The sequence below is a fragment of the Pezoporus occidentalis genome, unplaced genomic scaffold (assembly GCF_034315485.1).
Source record: "Pezoporus occidentalis ecotype Australia unplaced genomic scaffold, CSIRO_AGI_Poc_V1 ctg194, whole genome shotgun sequence".
NCBI classification, from domain to species: Eukaryota; Metazoa; Chordata; class Aves; order Psittaciformes; family Psittacidae; genus Pezoporus; species Pezoporus occidentalis.
Window position 1 is genome coordinate 126,356 of NW_026913791.1, and position 16,269 is coordinate 142,624.

Here is a 16,269-nt window from a genome sequence, read left to right on the forward strand (position 1 = left end):
CAAATGCTCAAATAATTACAGGATGATACTAGATCTCATGACTAGAGGCCAGTTTACTCAGGCTCATTTCACCCATTTAAATCAAAGTTGAATTGATATCAGAACAAATATTCAGTTGCTATGTCCATCAGGAAACAAAAATATTTAACAATAGCTAATGATACTAACCTAAGATTCAGAAAATTAGAATGTTAAGTACTGGAATTGTAGGGCATGAGCCACTGGTGTAGTAACATTTTAATAGGACTGTGAGAGTGAGAGCTGTAAGACCATCCTGATTCTACTAATGAAGGAAATTGCATAAGTTGATATCTAAACTTTTTTGATCAAATGTCAGCAAAATGGCTTTGCCATGTAGTTGGAAAAGCACTGACTATAAACTTTTCATAGGGAAGATCCATCACTGGTAATCAGGGCTAGAAATCACTAATGGAACTTTTGGTAAGAAAGTGGCATTTTAACATTTGCAGCAAAGCATGGCTGAAATGCAGCTTTAGTTTTTCTGCTGGGTGTTCACAAAATCAAGTGTAGTTTAGGACAGGAAAATTTGCTTATGGATGCCAAGTATTCCTGATTCAACACAAGAGGACTTTCCAGAGATGTGGTATTTTTTCCAAGTGGGTTTCCTAATGTAAGTCTCCTCTAAATAAGAAAAATAGATCTTCTTTAATCCTCACTTTAACTATAAAAAGGAAATTGGAAGCTAATATTCACTCAAAGGATGCAGCTTAATTACCTTAAGATGAACTGCTCAAAATAACTTGAAGAATATGTAGGGCATGTTTCTTTAAACATCTCCCACAGTTCATTTCTCTGCATGATAACTTGGCTTAATTACTTGTCTTAGCTTTAGCTTCAGATCTGTAAAAAACCTGTTAATTTTAAACACATACCAGTTTTCAGAGTGCCATAAATGGATAAAACCTGGGATAGTATGTCAGAAACAGTATTCCCTCTCTCTTTCTGGACTCATTGATGGCTAATTCTATAGCCAGACGTCAAAGTTTATTTCTTTTTTTCAAAGTTTACTTATTCATTCAAGCTACTGGGTGTACAGGGGGCAGGGCAGATTTCAAAGAGCTGGTATTTATTTAAATCATTGTTCCTCCAAAGTTAGAAAATAATATAGTGTTGCAGCAATGCTATTCGCTTCAGCAAAGAATTTCCCCCCGCAAGGTTTTTCTCTATGCTTGCCATGTACAAAGAGGGCATGTTTCCAAACTTGGTTGTTCTCTGGCAGACATTACTATTTCTGGTATACTTGTCGACATAAATCATATAATTAGAGGCTGAAAATGTTTTAAAATTGAAGTGTGTATGGTGCACATGCTTCCACATACACATGAATTAATCATCTATCTTTCCCATATAAAATGTGCATATATTTACAAACAGTTTGTTTAGACACATTTCCACATAAATTTCATTTACATAGCTCCTTTTATATGTTCTTTAAAGTATCTCACAAAGCGGTAAAGCAAATAGTTTTGAGACAGTGTAAAACCTAACCACATTGCACAGACCTTCTCTAGCTCAGCAGCAACACAGAAAACAGTTACAGGTTCTTTCTTATATCCCAGTTTTTTTTCTGTAACAGAGCTACCAAACAAGCTATCTGGATTCCTCTTCACACCCCCACTTGGTCATGCCCAAGAAACCAGAAGTACCGTGAAGAACCAGTCATCTTAAAAGCTAACATGTTCCTGCAAGACTGTGCTCACGACTGTGGTATTTTTATAACAGCTGAGGCATTTGAAAATATATTGGTAGCATTGGGCAAATCAATGGGAAATCTCAGCTGTACCCTCTACAAAGTAAAGCAAGTTCAAACCCACATCTACGACTTGTGGGGAGAAAGGCTACACTCACAATGAGTATACATACAACAGGTCCGAGGGAAATAATTTTTTCCAAGTCTGTATCAATTTGCAGCCAAAATGCAAGATCCAAGGAATCAGATGCCATGTATATGAGATCCTGAACCTGCAGCAGGGGAGTGAGAGAGCACAGCGGAGGTGGTGGCTAACAGTCTCTATTGCGAGCATTACTTTACGGAAAGGGGTATGGGATTCTTTTAATTTTCTTTTTAAGGACTGTTTAATACAAAACTGCATGGATGAGAGTAAGTACCACTACCATAAAAACAAGAGAAGCTAGTATTTCTGTATTCTCCCAAACCAGATGCAAGTTTCTCCACCAAGGAGATGACTCTTGGAACTGGATTCTGGTTTGGGAGAGGTGCCAGGCAGCTGTTGCCATAAGGACTTGCAAGCAGGGTGGAGGTTCAGGTCATGCCTCTGTATAACAACTTCCTATAGATAAGATCTGGATTGACCTTGAGAGCTGGTGAAAAGGCTGCAGGACCCACATTTCTCACATGGCCAGGAGGCCAAGAATTAAAGGAGGAATTCCCCTCAGGGATATGGTTTAGTGGTGGTCTAGGCAATCCTGGTGTAACGGTTGGACATGATCTTAAAGATCTTTTCCAACCAAGATGATTCTATGCTTCTGTGAGCAACTGGAAGTCCTGTGGAATCAGCATTCACAGCTAAAAAAATAAATAAATAGAAAGCCCAACCCTATAGCTGGGCAGTTATATGGTAACACAGAAACTTTAGAAATAGATTATAACTGATATTTTCATCAGCATATTGGTAAATCACAGCCTGTAGCTGAAGTTCATGTCAGTGTGCAATGCTATAGCAAACCCCCTTTTTTTAACCAAATCAAGAGAAAATTTATATAACATGGTTCCGTGGGGAATTTTTCTGTGACAGTTGACAGCCATTAGGCTTGTTCGATGCTAATGAGGGCAGACAGCTACATAAGTTATTTCCCTCACCCGCAACTATTTGACTTCTAAATCTGTGCTCAAAACCCATTTCCAGCTTCAGCTGCTTTTTCTGGGTTCCCTTCACTTCTCTGACTAATCTGAATGTCATTTTAATGTTTTGCATAGGCATGGTAAAGTCCCTAAAAGGAAAAGTGAGACAATGAAGATATCAGTGAAATCAGCATTTTATGCCACAGGACGCTGTCCTGCTCTGGCTGCTTAAATAGCATCCAAAGACGCCTTGTAACATTTAGAATTTTAGTCTTGCTAAAGGCAGTCTTTTTTTCTTAAATACACACAGACTTATTAACATACCAAGGTTGACGCTGAAGCATTATGTTTACATAAAATTATTACAGATAAGGCAGACTGGGCCTAATCCTGTCTCCAGTAAGAGGAACTTCCACTGCTACAATGATGAGCTCTGTAAATTCTTTTTTCTGCCTAGACTAACATATTTCTACAAAGAAAAGCTAAGCTCTCCAAGAGCAACTTTAATAACTGTGACTGAAAGGTTTTTGTAATGCAATGATCTCCTCTCCATTGAATACACCAATATCTAGACCAGATTAGAGTCCAAATAAAGTGGAGATTTAGACCCTTTTCAAAATGGCAAGATGCATGATGTGTATCACTGGGGTGGGAATAGAAGAGTTTTAAAATCCATCTGAACAAGGCAGAGTAGTTTAATTACCATTTCTTTTCTACCTAACTTCTCCTCTATCCTACCATTAGTTTTGGTTTGATATAAGTAACTACTTTCTGAAATACAGGTCAGCTGGAAATACAAATCCTGCATGTTATCTTGCTCTCTTCACCTCTGGTAACTTTTTCCTCCGATACAAACAGAATAGCAATAACCATAGCATGCTCTAATTTTCTACTTTACTGAAAATGGCTGATTGCTACCAATGGATTTATTTTATATAATAAGTAGTTATCATTTTTTTCTTGCACTGAATTATCAGTAAAAAAGTACAACTGTGGTATTCTTCAATGTGTGTGAGCACCATCTAATATCCTCTCAATGCTCATTCCTTTCTCTCCTGAGTATAGTTTCTGCCTATAACTGAGAAAAACTTAACTAAATCAGGTGAGAGGAAAAAAAAAAACAACATGTTTTCTAGGTGAAGAGGCTGTTTTCTATGGCATTATTTATTTATTTATGATTTAGAGTTAGAAACATTATAATACCAGTGCTACAACAGTTTGTTCATTACGGTCTGCCACGCTGTATTGTTGTGTCCTCTAAACTTCCCTGCAGTAGGATAAATCACATCTGATGGCATGTAAATGAAAAAGTTTCCTGGTTAGAATACTTTTATATCATAGTAATTTATTCAAAGGTCAGTGAATGTGATCTCCTTGAGCTTTATCCTACAGTTCTTAAGGGCTAGGTAGCTCAAACCAGCAAGTCTAACAATGATGAAACATCAATATAATGTCCAAAAGAGAAAAGTACCTTGAAATTAACAAAATAATAAATCAAGTTTCAGTTAATTTTCCAGCTGATTCTTAAGAAATTCTTTTAATAGGAATCTTCTTTAACAGCACGTTCTCACCAGACAACAAAGATGGGCTGGACTAGACCTTCAGCTAATACAAACCAATTTTCTCCTGAAACAGCGTACCTAGGCTGGGGTACCAGGGGTGGGGGTAGAAAGAAGGATTAACTTTTTATTATTTGTAACTAACAGCACATTTTTTCAGAGCATGCTAGCTCTGTCTCAGGACAGCAACCACATTAAAAGCATTAAAGCACATTAGTTGCATAGGGATTCAGGTTTTTTCATTCTTTGCTTTACTTTTTCATTATTATCTAGTTAAAGAAATATTAAATCAGCATTAGAAAGTGAAATGATACCATCCTGTATCTCCAGGAGTACTGTAGCCAAAATAAGAAAGTACCTAACAATGATTCTCATAGGTGAGTGATATGAACCACCTAAGTATTTTTAATTGAACAGCAAGAAGCTTGTATACACAGACCCTTTTATTTTGAAGTTCTCTACTCATGACACACCTCAACAATAGCCTTGCTTCTTGGGCATACATACCAACTGCCATGTCAGCACCTGAGACCAAATATAATAATATTCTAATATATTCATCTAAACAATTGCTAGATGGCAAGAAGGATATTAGAATGGATTAAACTGTGCTCAGAACTGAAGTCCTCTGAGTATCTGCAGATCATCTAGGCATTTACATTTTCTCCTGTTTATAATTTAACATCTTCCCCCCCCACACCCCCCCACACACCCAATTTGTGGCTTAGCTATTGTCTAGATAAACAATATATAATGTTCTAAGATTTTTGTAAACTTACTGATACAATAATTGCCAGCATATGCATCTATTTATATCCAATATTGTGATATCTATTATTATTGCCTTGATACCTTTTGGAATAAAGTTTGACTTAAGTAAAGTCAGGTTTTGGTATGTTAGATCTATTGAAAGATTGCTAAAAGGAATGCTAAACACAGACCATGTATTCAAGAAAATATCAGATATTTACTTCTCTTTCTTAATTTTAATGAAGTTTACATTGTTCAATTTGAACAACAATCCAAAATCTTGGATACTCCAACTTCATTATTCTGAAGACAGGATTTTTCAGAAAGGACAGAGTTATATCTCCCCATTTCTTAAAAGTACTATAGGTGGGGCCCTCGTTTGTATTTTTGAAAACAGAAACCCAGGTCAGACTCTGAGACCACGGATATCATGCACAGACTGAAAACAAGGCATATACAGCAGCAAACAAGTACAAGATATGCATTATATAAAATTATCAAAGATGAAGTGGGGAAAAAAAGAGATGAACGGAAAGAATTACACCTAAGTAGCCTCATCAATACAATCTGAAATGACGAACATGGTTTTTACTTCTATTAACTTAACCAAACTATGTTAACCCCAATATGGAGTAACTGTTGGAGCAGGAAAAATTATATTCTTTGGGAATTTACATGTGTATTTCCTTGCTCATACAGTGTCTAACAGTAAGCTATAATTTTATCAAACGTCTCTTCATTTATCATACTTAGTTATATTTCAGTTCATTTTTCTTTCTCTCTTAGTCTGTTCATTGATGAAGCCCAACATATTTAACTAGGTGTTTAAAATTTGAGTTGTGGTTCTAAAATTATAACTCTCCATAAGACAAACAGTTCTGTTTCTTTTCCCTGAGTAGAATCAAGCCACTTGGTAGAAGAAATGTTTGAGATTTAGAGCTCTGAATACCAGTGACAAGGTGCAGGTAGAGATTTAAGAAAAATGTAAAACTTTTTTTCCTCCTGGTCAACACTGACCTTGCCTGACATTGCCGCAAGGATTCACTCCTCTAGGAATTAGTGTACTGTAATTCTATTTTATGCTGTTCTAGTTCTTACACTGATCTCATCCGTGTAACATTTCAGTGCTCTCCGAGTTCAAAATTATAATCATCAGGATGAATGTGATTTTCTTTCTTGCATCCTCTTTCTGCAGGGAAATAATATGCACAAGTGTATCAAATGACGCATTAGCGTTAATACCACATGTATTACACAAATACATAATAAAGGCAAGTCGAAGAGACAATGATTCCACAGGGAGAAAGTGGTGATGAAGACTGCAGTGGTTCTTGGATCCTACGGTTTTCTTTTCTATTGATAAAAGGCTATGAAAAATTATATAATTCTTCTATTATCAAAACCAGCAGAAAGCTCAAGTTCCCCAGTGAAGAAGACATTGGGGATCAAAGCCATTTGGAGTAAGAAAATATCTCTCCACTGATGTTTTCTTAAAGGAATAGTTGGCAGAGATATACTTCAATGTCCCATTGGATAAATGAATTTCCAACAAAATGAACAAACGAAAAGAAATTACATTGTTAGAGGAATGTCAAAACTCTGTAGATGATGCTGATCTATAAATTCACCATGAAGAAAAGGAACAAATGGTGATAATGTAACCATTTCTCAAAGTGTTATTTTCAAATTTACAACGTGCTCTACTAGTATGTAGTTTCCTGTGTGGACTTAGCATGTTTCCTCTGTTTTGAGATCATATGTTTTAAAAAATGTCCTTTTATAGAAAGTTTCAGTTGCTTACTTGCTCTGCAGTATCCATACCTGATCTCCTTTTATTACTCCTTCCCCAGCTACTCCTTTCTCTCGTCTATCCCCCACCACCCCAGTTGCCTTAGGCAACTGGAAGATGTATCTTCCATATGCAATGAAATCCTATGGAAATGAGGTCTGGCATATACATTCTTTGTCATCTACAGAAAGGGATCCTATTATCCACTGGCCACGAAATTACTTGTGTCTCTCATGGCTTGGCCTTACTAAAACATCCAGAAAGGGAAAAACAGCTGAACTGTAGCAACTCTAATGACAGGTGAACAATGTCTCCCTTCCAAAGTCTAATTCCCTTCACTTCTACACCAATGTAAATTTAAAGTAGGTGATCCTGCCCCTCTACTCTGCTCTTGTGAGACCTCACTTGGAGTAACTTGTACAGTTCTGGTGTCCCCAACATAAAAAGGACATGGAACTGCTGGAACAAGTCCGAAGGAAGGCCACAAGGATGATCAGGAGCTGGAGCACCTCCAGTATGAAAACAGGCTGAGAAAGTTGGGGCTGTTCAGCCTGGAGAAGAGAAGGCTGCGTGGAGACCTCAGAGCAGCCTTCCAGTATCTGAAGGGGGGCTGTAAGGATTCTAGGGAGGGACTCTTCATTAGGGATGGTAGTGATAGGACAAGGGGCAACAGGTTCAAACTTAAACAGGGGAAGTTTAGATTAGATATAAGGAGGAAGTTCTTTACTGTGAGGGTGGTGAGACACTGGAATGGGTTGCCCAAGGAAGTTGTAAATGCTCCATCCATGGCAGTGTTCAAGGCAGGGGTGAACAGAGCCTTGGATGACATGGTTTGGTGTGAAGTGTCCCTGCCCATGGCAGGGTAGCTGGAACTTGATGATCTTAAGGTCCCTTCTAATCCTAACTATTCTATTATCCAATGATTCTAGATCTCTGTGGAATTACAACACCACACTTTGAGTAGATACCATATAGTCAAGAAGTAAATTCAAATCTTAAGAGATTTTTTTTGATATTAAAGACATTTTTGACGTTGCAGAGTCAGTATTATCTGCATGTGCTGTTTACTTGGTCTGTAGCAGACAGTAATATAATGTTCACATGCCACATTATCTTTTCCACACCCATCACAAACATCTCCTTTCTTCAAAATCTAAAGAGGTACCTAAGGTGAATGTTACAATTTAAATTATCCTCATAATTCTCAAGAAACAGAGCTAAATGTAGAAGATGAAACCTCAACAGGAAAAACATCTTCTGTTTTACCTGTCTTATCCCAGAAAAGGAATTCAATCCACATGCCCCACATGCTTTACCTACAAAGGCACATTTTCGCTGAAGAGCTAAGTATGCTTTCTACAGGAGGAAAGGCTATAGAAATGTAATAAAATACACACTTCTTCAATAATGGGGAATGACTTCCTAAAATTCCAGTCCTCTTGTCCTTCCAAACACAATCCTCAAACAGAACAGATACTTGCTAGGGAAAACAATGTTGTAATTTCCATAATAACTGAAAAACAATTTCATAATTTTGAAATTCAGAAGGATGTTGAAGTACATTATTAAGGCATCATTAGATGACTTTGCAATTAAGGATGCTTTGGCCCATCATGAATCTGACCAGCACATAGAATTAGTCATATTTGCCATGAGGAGAATGTACCAATGGGAACTACACAGGTTATTTAGACTACCAAAATAAAAAAAATATGCCATCTGTGCTCTCATGGTGCCTGCTGTAGTACCATGTTCTGTGCATTGTTACAACCAGTCAGTAATTCAGAACATGTCAATAATTCAACATTGTCAACTGCTTATTGAATTTGTCATCATTAAACACTTAAATACTTCAGCAAATACTTGCTAGCCCTACTTCCATAAAGTGCTTCTGGCTTTCTTTATGAATGCAGCTTTTGGTGTGTTTTGTGTTAGACATAGTGAGTAATTTCTAAGCAAAGGGTTTTCAACTAGTTGGTAAAGCATTTCATGCTTGCAGCAAAGAATTTACATGGTGCTTACCATGTCACCTGTGTGCATGTGAGTTTTGCTTTTACTGCATTTTGAAGATAATACTCTTTCAGAAAACTGGAAGTTTGCTGTCAGTAACCATGATTTATATCTAAACCACAATTTGATTCACCAACCCTGTCTTAAAGCAAAAGGTCCAAGAAGCCAAGTATAACCACAGCAAAAATTAAGGTTTCAGAGGTATATACTAAAGGACTTACTGTGATGATTAGCCCTTTTTCCTGGAAATATTTAACCAATGGAACAGCATTCTGCTTGAAATTCATTAGTCGTCTTTGAGTGGCTTTCAGGTTATCATCAGGTCTTCCTTGCTGTTCAGCACGCTTCAGTAACCTTTCTTTCAGCCTTTGACTGGAGCATGCCAGGAACACCACCAAATCTGGCGTACAGATCTGTAGAAAGAGCAATTCAAGAAATATCTGATTAAGCCGACTACCCAGCACTGCAGGACTCAACAATTCCATTATTAGGTGAGGCTCAGGTATGCTTTTCAGACTATTCTAAATACATAGTTGACAGTTATTCTGTCATTTCCTGAGATGAACTAATTATGACAGTTACTTTTACTACCACATAACAGCTTTAAGGCACATATTCACATGAAAGTCTATGAAGGTTAAGTTTCTGTGTTAGACTTTTTCATGCAATACGGACATTATCAAAAGTAGCTCTGTTAAATTAAGGTTGCTTCATTAGTAGTAGAAGAATAGTAGTAGAGATTTGGGGAACTTAGAGAGCATACAGTAATAAAGAAATCCAAATTATGACACAGATTCTGAAAGAGAATGCTACAGATTTCAATGCCTTTCAGGTCAAGGAACACCATCTCATGAAAGGGAATGGCTGATGCACCTTGCAGCAGACTGGGCAGACAGACATCTCAAGCCCCAGTGTGGACATCCAGCGTGGATTGGAGCTTCCTAACATACAGTACACAGGGACTCAGAAATTATAACTGCAAATCAGGGATCTAGTAAAGTGAAGGACAAATGAAGTTTATACATTAGTAGTTTTACTGAGTATTTCCATTTCTATGGATCCTAGTAATAGTGAAGAAATATGGTAAGAAATCATTAGGTGACCCAAGCTGTATCTGGCCATCTCTTCACTTTGAACACTCACTTTCAAACACCTTCAGGACTAGCATTTATGATGTACTCAGGTCTGTGAAGTCAGTCTGTAAAGTGTAGGACTTAAGCTTTTGCGTATCACATAACTTCACATACAACAACAAACCTCACAGATGGTACTTAGAATAAATAGATTGCTCATGAAAGTATTAGCTTTAACAGAAAAAGAGGAAGGAGACAATAGTCTCTTTCTGTTTCAAACATGGGCAGATCTGTCTAACACAAACATGAGAGTGCAGCTTTCCACAGTCAGTCTCAGTTCTTCAAAGAAACTGCGTCTGAGTTAAGTGCAGCCTCACAGCAAGGGAAGGATATGAACACCACCATCAGGTGTGCAGATTCTCATCTGCTTCTTCCCAGAAATGGACTGGCCTCACAGGTCAGTTCCTGTTGAAAAAAATGGGAAAGCATGCACAATGCATTGTAAAATGGGGATAATAATGAGGTAGAACACAGTAATTATTGTGGAAAATCAATTAATTAGGTTTTCATTATTTCCTATTGCTTTTTAAAATGGAAAGTTCTCTACAGCAGGTGAATACTGCTGTTCTTAATTTTTTTACTAGTAACAGCAACAATGCAAAGGACAGTATCAGAATCCCAGGAACTAAAACTATTTTTTCTAACACTCTAGCTTTGCTAATTTGAAATGCATTTTACTCACAGAAATAAAATGTCAATGAAAACAATGGTTTAAAATTCTCAGTTCAAGAAGCCTAGTTTCAAATGAAGTATTGTCTAGAAGGTTTTCTGTTGAAGTGGAAAAAAAGGTAATTCAAACATATTTGAGGTAGGAAGACAAAGCAGATTCTGATTATGTGATATCTCTATGAATTAAATTTGAAGAATATTTATTTTTATCATCAGAAAGTAGCTGAAAACCATTTAATAAACAGAAGCCTCTGCTTCATTTTAGATGCATGAAAGGGCAACATCTCTTCTATATCCATAGGTAGTCAGACCTAATAGCACTTAATGTATTTCTTATACATGCATTTACAACCTGTGGGGTAAAAGCTTAAAATGTTATTGATAATTCACTCCTGTTTTCAGGAACCACTCTACTTCCACCTACCTCAACTGCACGTGTCTGCAAGACATGCTCAGAAATACTTTTAAGTTGGAAAGAAACAGGCTAGTGTGAGCATACAGACATCTGGGATTACTTCTCGAGAAAAATCTAGTTCTCCTGCGTAAATATGAGTAAAAAATTGCTTTTTTCTAACACAGGAAAAGGGCTTTTTATGACTCATTTACAAAAAAAAAACGACAAACCCAAACCTATTTTTTAAACTCAGAACTAACTGTTGTGGAGTTTTATGACTGGGGAATAAGTTTTATTCTGAGACTTGGCTTGTAGAAGAGGTGTATAGAACCAGCACAGACAGAAGAACTGGATTCCATCACTGATTTTCCATAGCATGCTTATCTTTTGCTAAAGGCAGAAGGTCTTTTTCATGTCCAGAAATGCATGTGAGGAAGGACTTCAGGTTTTAGGGAAATAAATTTGACTAGTTACTAACTGGAACTCAGCAGAAGGCAGAATCTTTGCCTATGGGAACAGACAGGTTTCTGGTTATTTACAACCTTCTGAATTTTAAATGGGACATAGAATGTGTGGCAACAACTCAGAATAAAACGGGTGGGTACATCCTCTCATTTTTTTAGAATAGTATATACAAGTAAGTAAATACTACTCTCTTTGGGTCTGAATATCCTCTGAAACTGGAACTGGGAGTAAATTGAGAGTAATCCCATGCAAGTTGGTGGTGCTACTGACGTAAAGCAGTAAGTGGAAAGATGTTTTCTCTAGGGATATTTTCTACATCTCCTCTTGTTAGTGAGAGTAGTGCGGTTGTTTGCTAGAAATTAGATGATTACATTCTCTCTCATTATTCCTCATCAGGCACTAGACAAAAATGCTCTGTTTCTTAATTCCTGGTGTGTTCTACTAGATACTCCTGAGAAAACTCATCTGACAGCTCATGAACAACCATCATTAATTTAACAGTGCACTTTATTCTAATTGATAAAGGTTTCTAGCAAGCTAGCTTATGTCCATTGTATGGGTGCTCTCCCTTGTAATTACTGAATTGCTTTTTATAGTTCCATCTCTGTTGGGTTACTAGACTGTTTGCATAGTTTTTTCTTGGTTTAGAAAAGCAAAATAATGAATCATGTTGTCAAAGAATGAATCCTGCTCACAGTTTTTTTTTTCTCAAGTAACTGCTTTTGAACCATATTCACAGTGCCTAAGAAATAAGCTTCCAGAAGATTGCCCTGGCTACATAATTAGGCCCCCTAATAATTGATTAAGAGCAGCAGGTGTCTTTAGGGAGAACAGATTTTCATCTGTGCAGTGCAGCTAGTAAATAGGAATCCCTATCTGCAAATGTTAATGCTAAAAAGAAAGGTCTAAGCAGACCTCTGGTTCAGAACTGCCCAGCAGGCACCTCCATTTGCTCTTCTGAGGATAAAGAACTGAAAAGGATTGAGCTCTCCTTTGGCTAGTTTGGCTAGCAGAGTCCTTGTCAGAAAAATAGGAAACCTGAGGTCTAGGATCTCATACCCAGCAGAAAATTGAAGCAGGACAGTGTTCTACCTTCCAGGAGAGAATACAGACAGTAAGACTATTCCACAGGCTTCCTGCTCAAGTTTGGCTTTAAGAAAGTAATGGAAAACTCACAGGGCCAAGGAGAATGAATGAGAGGAACCACAGCAGTGCAGATAGCTGATATGCTAGCCCTCCAACTCATACAAATGACTGGGTACATAGATCCAGTAGGAGACTGTACCTGAGGCTATCAGCCTGGAACAATTAAGTGGAGATTTGGGAGAAGGGAGATAGAAATCGAGGAAGGAATGAAACGAAGAAGACACACAGACCATGGTGGGAAAAAAAAAAAAAAATGCCTTTACCAGAACAAAAACCTATTGCAGAGAAGAGATCCTTAAGAAGATTCACAGAAAGGCTGCATTCATTTTTCTAGTTGTTCTGGAGCCCACACTCCTGGCCAGTGACAGAGCAGGTTTCCTACAAGAAGCTCTTTGCAGAGCATGAGCTTGGCAGACAGTCATAGCTTAGCTGCCTACATACAGGTCAAACACCTACATCAAACTTTTGAGGGGACTGCAGACGTCATTTCTGCTTTGAGGTTTAAGTACTGGACTTGGAGGAATAGTACTGCTGTCCTTAGCCTGTGAGACTGTGAAAGTACAAGTCAGTTTTTCCCAGCATCCTATATATTGTCATCTACATAGTTCTACTTTAACACAATTACTTTCCATAATAATCTTCATAAGGAATATATTGGTGAGTTAAACAAAGTTAACTTGTATCACAGCCACGATTAACTAGTTATTCTTTGTAGGTGTAGTGTATTTATGAATATTCTTAATGACATTTTAAACAAAGAATCAGTAAAATCTACTGCCTCTTCATTATTTAAATTAAAATTTACTTCTTCAAATACAGTCTTGTCACCCAGGCCATTTAACACAAAAATATTTTTAAGATAATTTCTATAAAAGCAGTCTTTTATCAAGGAATTAAATTATATTCATTAATGAATATTTTATTCTAGTACCTTTTCCCCATTTCATTTCAAAACTTACAACTAATATATTTTAACCAAATTTCATCTGTATTTACACTATTGAAACTAAACATTAATATTGGTGAAGGAAATGATGCAATCAGAAGTTATGTATGAATGATTGAAAGTGGAAAAAACCCCACCAAACTAAAGCAGTAATTAAAATTAACTGGAAAACACTGAAGTGAGAAATTATTTCTCCTGGGAAGGGTAAGAACACTGCCATGTGAGAGATTACATACAAAGTCAAACTACAGTTTCTTCTTCACAAGTCATTTGAGTTCAATACACCAGTCAGAGGCATTTCATTACAGTGCTTGTGGAGAGGAAGATACTTAGCATGCTTGAGCATGCTGGTACTGTAGCTGACTTGCTGAATTTCAAGCTGACACGTTAATGGTAAATAAACCATTTCCTCCTTGGCACTTTCGAACGTGTGTTTGGAATCTAAACCTTTGTACTATTTGCACTCAGCAGAGATCATGGATACCTTAGAAATTCATTCTTTAGGATAGTTTTATGCCTAGGCTCAAACTGAAAGGCTAAATAAATCAGTATTAAATCTGTGCTGCTACACAGAAGGATTTCAAAATTACCACAACTCAGAAATTATCATCTATTTAAAACAAACATATAAACTGGCAGTTCTCTTTGCTTTTACGACATTAAAATTCATGTTTTCACTCTTATTCCACAATCATGACTGCCTGGAACTTTGTTTTAAAGTGAGAACTGAGATTCTCATACTTAAATGACTTTGGGGCTTTATTAAAAGGACCCCTATTCAAGTGTTGGTGGTATTGATTACTTTCTGAAATTAAGAAATGAGCGTCAGGGTTTGGCAACAATCCAAGACTTCCAGTGAGAGAAATTATGCATCAAATATTCAGTTTTCAAAGAGAAAAATACAGCTCTAATAAGAAGTTCAGAGAAAACTCAAACTCACAGAAAACTGCAATGCTCACAGCTATGAGCTCTCACAGGCTGCAATGACTCTGCAATGAGGAACAGACCATTAAGAAAAGAAGCTGGTGTGACTGACCAGAATAGCAGTTGCTGCTGCTGGTTGGCAAGCACTACTGAAAATCTGAAAGCATCACTGATACCATCTTAAAGACTTGCCTTCTCAAAAGATATAGATATAGAAACAGTGATATTAATAACACTAAGAGGGGAAAAAAGAATCAATTCAAATGTAAAATTCCTCAGATGTGTAAAGTGCTTTTTAATTTACTTACTCCACATTGACGTTATTGCTGGGAAGCAGTGTTTATTACTTCTGGTTTCTAGATATGAGCAGCAAAAAAAAATACTGGGAGTGCTGCAAATGATACATTCCTTTATCTTAGGCACTTCAGTCATTGAAATGTAATGTGCTTTAATACAATTCTGCCTAGCAACACGTTGAGAACTTAGTGTCCACACAAGCGTTTGGCAACATAATAAGGAAGAAATAGTCGTCTTTTAGCTATACCTATGTTTGGGAATGTTAGCATAAGTTGGTTTGCTTTGACTCGTTTACTAAAAATAACATTTTTTTTGCAGAGAAAAGTTCAGCTTCTGGATTAGTCAAAGGGATAAAAATGCGCTGGTAGTACCAGGAGCAATTATGAGTGAAGTTCGAAATAGTTCATTATTATTTTGGTTTTCTATACTAGAACATTATGCAGGACAGGTACTGTAACTACAGTTCAAACATATAGGTATCCATTTGATTTTTTCACAAAATGAAGAAATCCTGAAAGCTTAACTTAAATAGTGTCAAGTGCCAGTAACAGCTATGTGAGGCATGAAATCGAAAGAATTAATTTAGCATAAATAATTTGTTACCTTAAAAAGTCTGTAAATACAGCACAGTTAGATTTTACATGTGCTTGCAAGAGAAAGCAGACACCTTAGCTGACCTTTTCCTCTACTAATATGATGAACCATTTCCATTATAAATTAGTTTATCTTTACAATAACTCACCACAGTTCTTATTGGTGAAAGCCATGTAACAATAGATATAAAAAGGTTCAGTAAACAGCATTCAGAAGGCAGCTATAGCATTACTGTTTGGGAGCAAGACAGATTTTATTCCTTTTGTGCCTTGCCTGTCCGCTGGTCATGACCTGCTTTCCACAACATGCACTGGTGGAGAAAGGGGAGATGATCTGATGTGGCTCAGACCAAAAACTGTACAGGCTCTCTCCTGGTTCTCCTTTCATTGACCACTGTGGCTACCCCATATCTACTCCAAGTTTTGACTTCCTGTCCCTTTATGTGAAATTTGGTTCGGATACTTTCTTGATCCCACTGTATTATAACTCACAAAAAGGAACATAGGGGTAATAAAACAATACAAACTTTTCAACGAAGACCTGACATGCTTTCTTGAACTATAATGGTGTCAGGTTTGTGTAGCCTGTTTTGTTTACAGACTTCCTATTTCTCTCACATTTGTTCAATTACTGTCTGAATATCTTGTATTACTCATCTCTATTTCCATTCAGTTCTATAACTTGTCCTCCATGTTCTGCCCCTACAATTCATCATTGGGATTACTATACATATTTTTGGAGTTTGTTTCTGTCTGTGTAAACAATGGCA

At 37.0% G+C, this 16,269-nt stretch overlaps 1 protein-coding gene across 1 annotated transcript in view; it reads right to left on the reverse strand.

The window, feature by feature from the left end:
• AK5 (adenylate kinase 5) overlaps positions 1-16,269 on the reverse strand; it is a 90,240-nt gene that overhangs the window by 60,471 nt on the left and 13,500 nt on the right. The window contains exon 6 of the mRNA XM_062617228.1: positions 9,154-9,345. Coding sequence (XP_062473212.1) covers positions 9,154-9,345 — 192 coding nt within the window. The remainder of the gene's footprint in view (positions 1-9,153; positions 9,346-16,269) is intronic.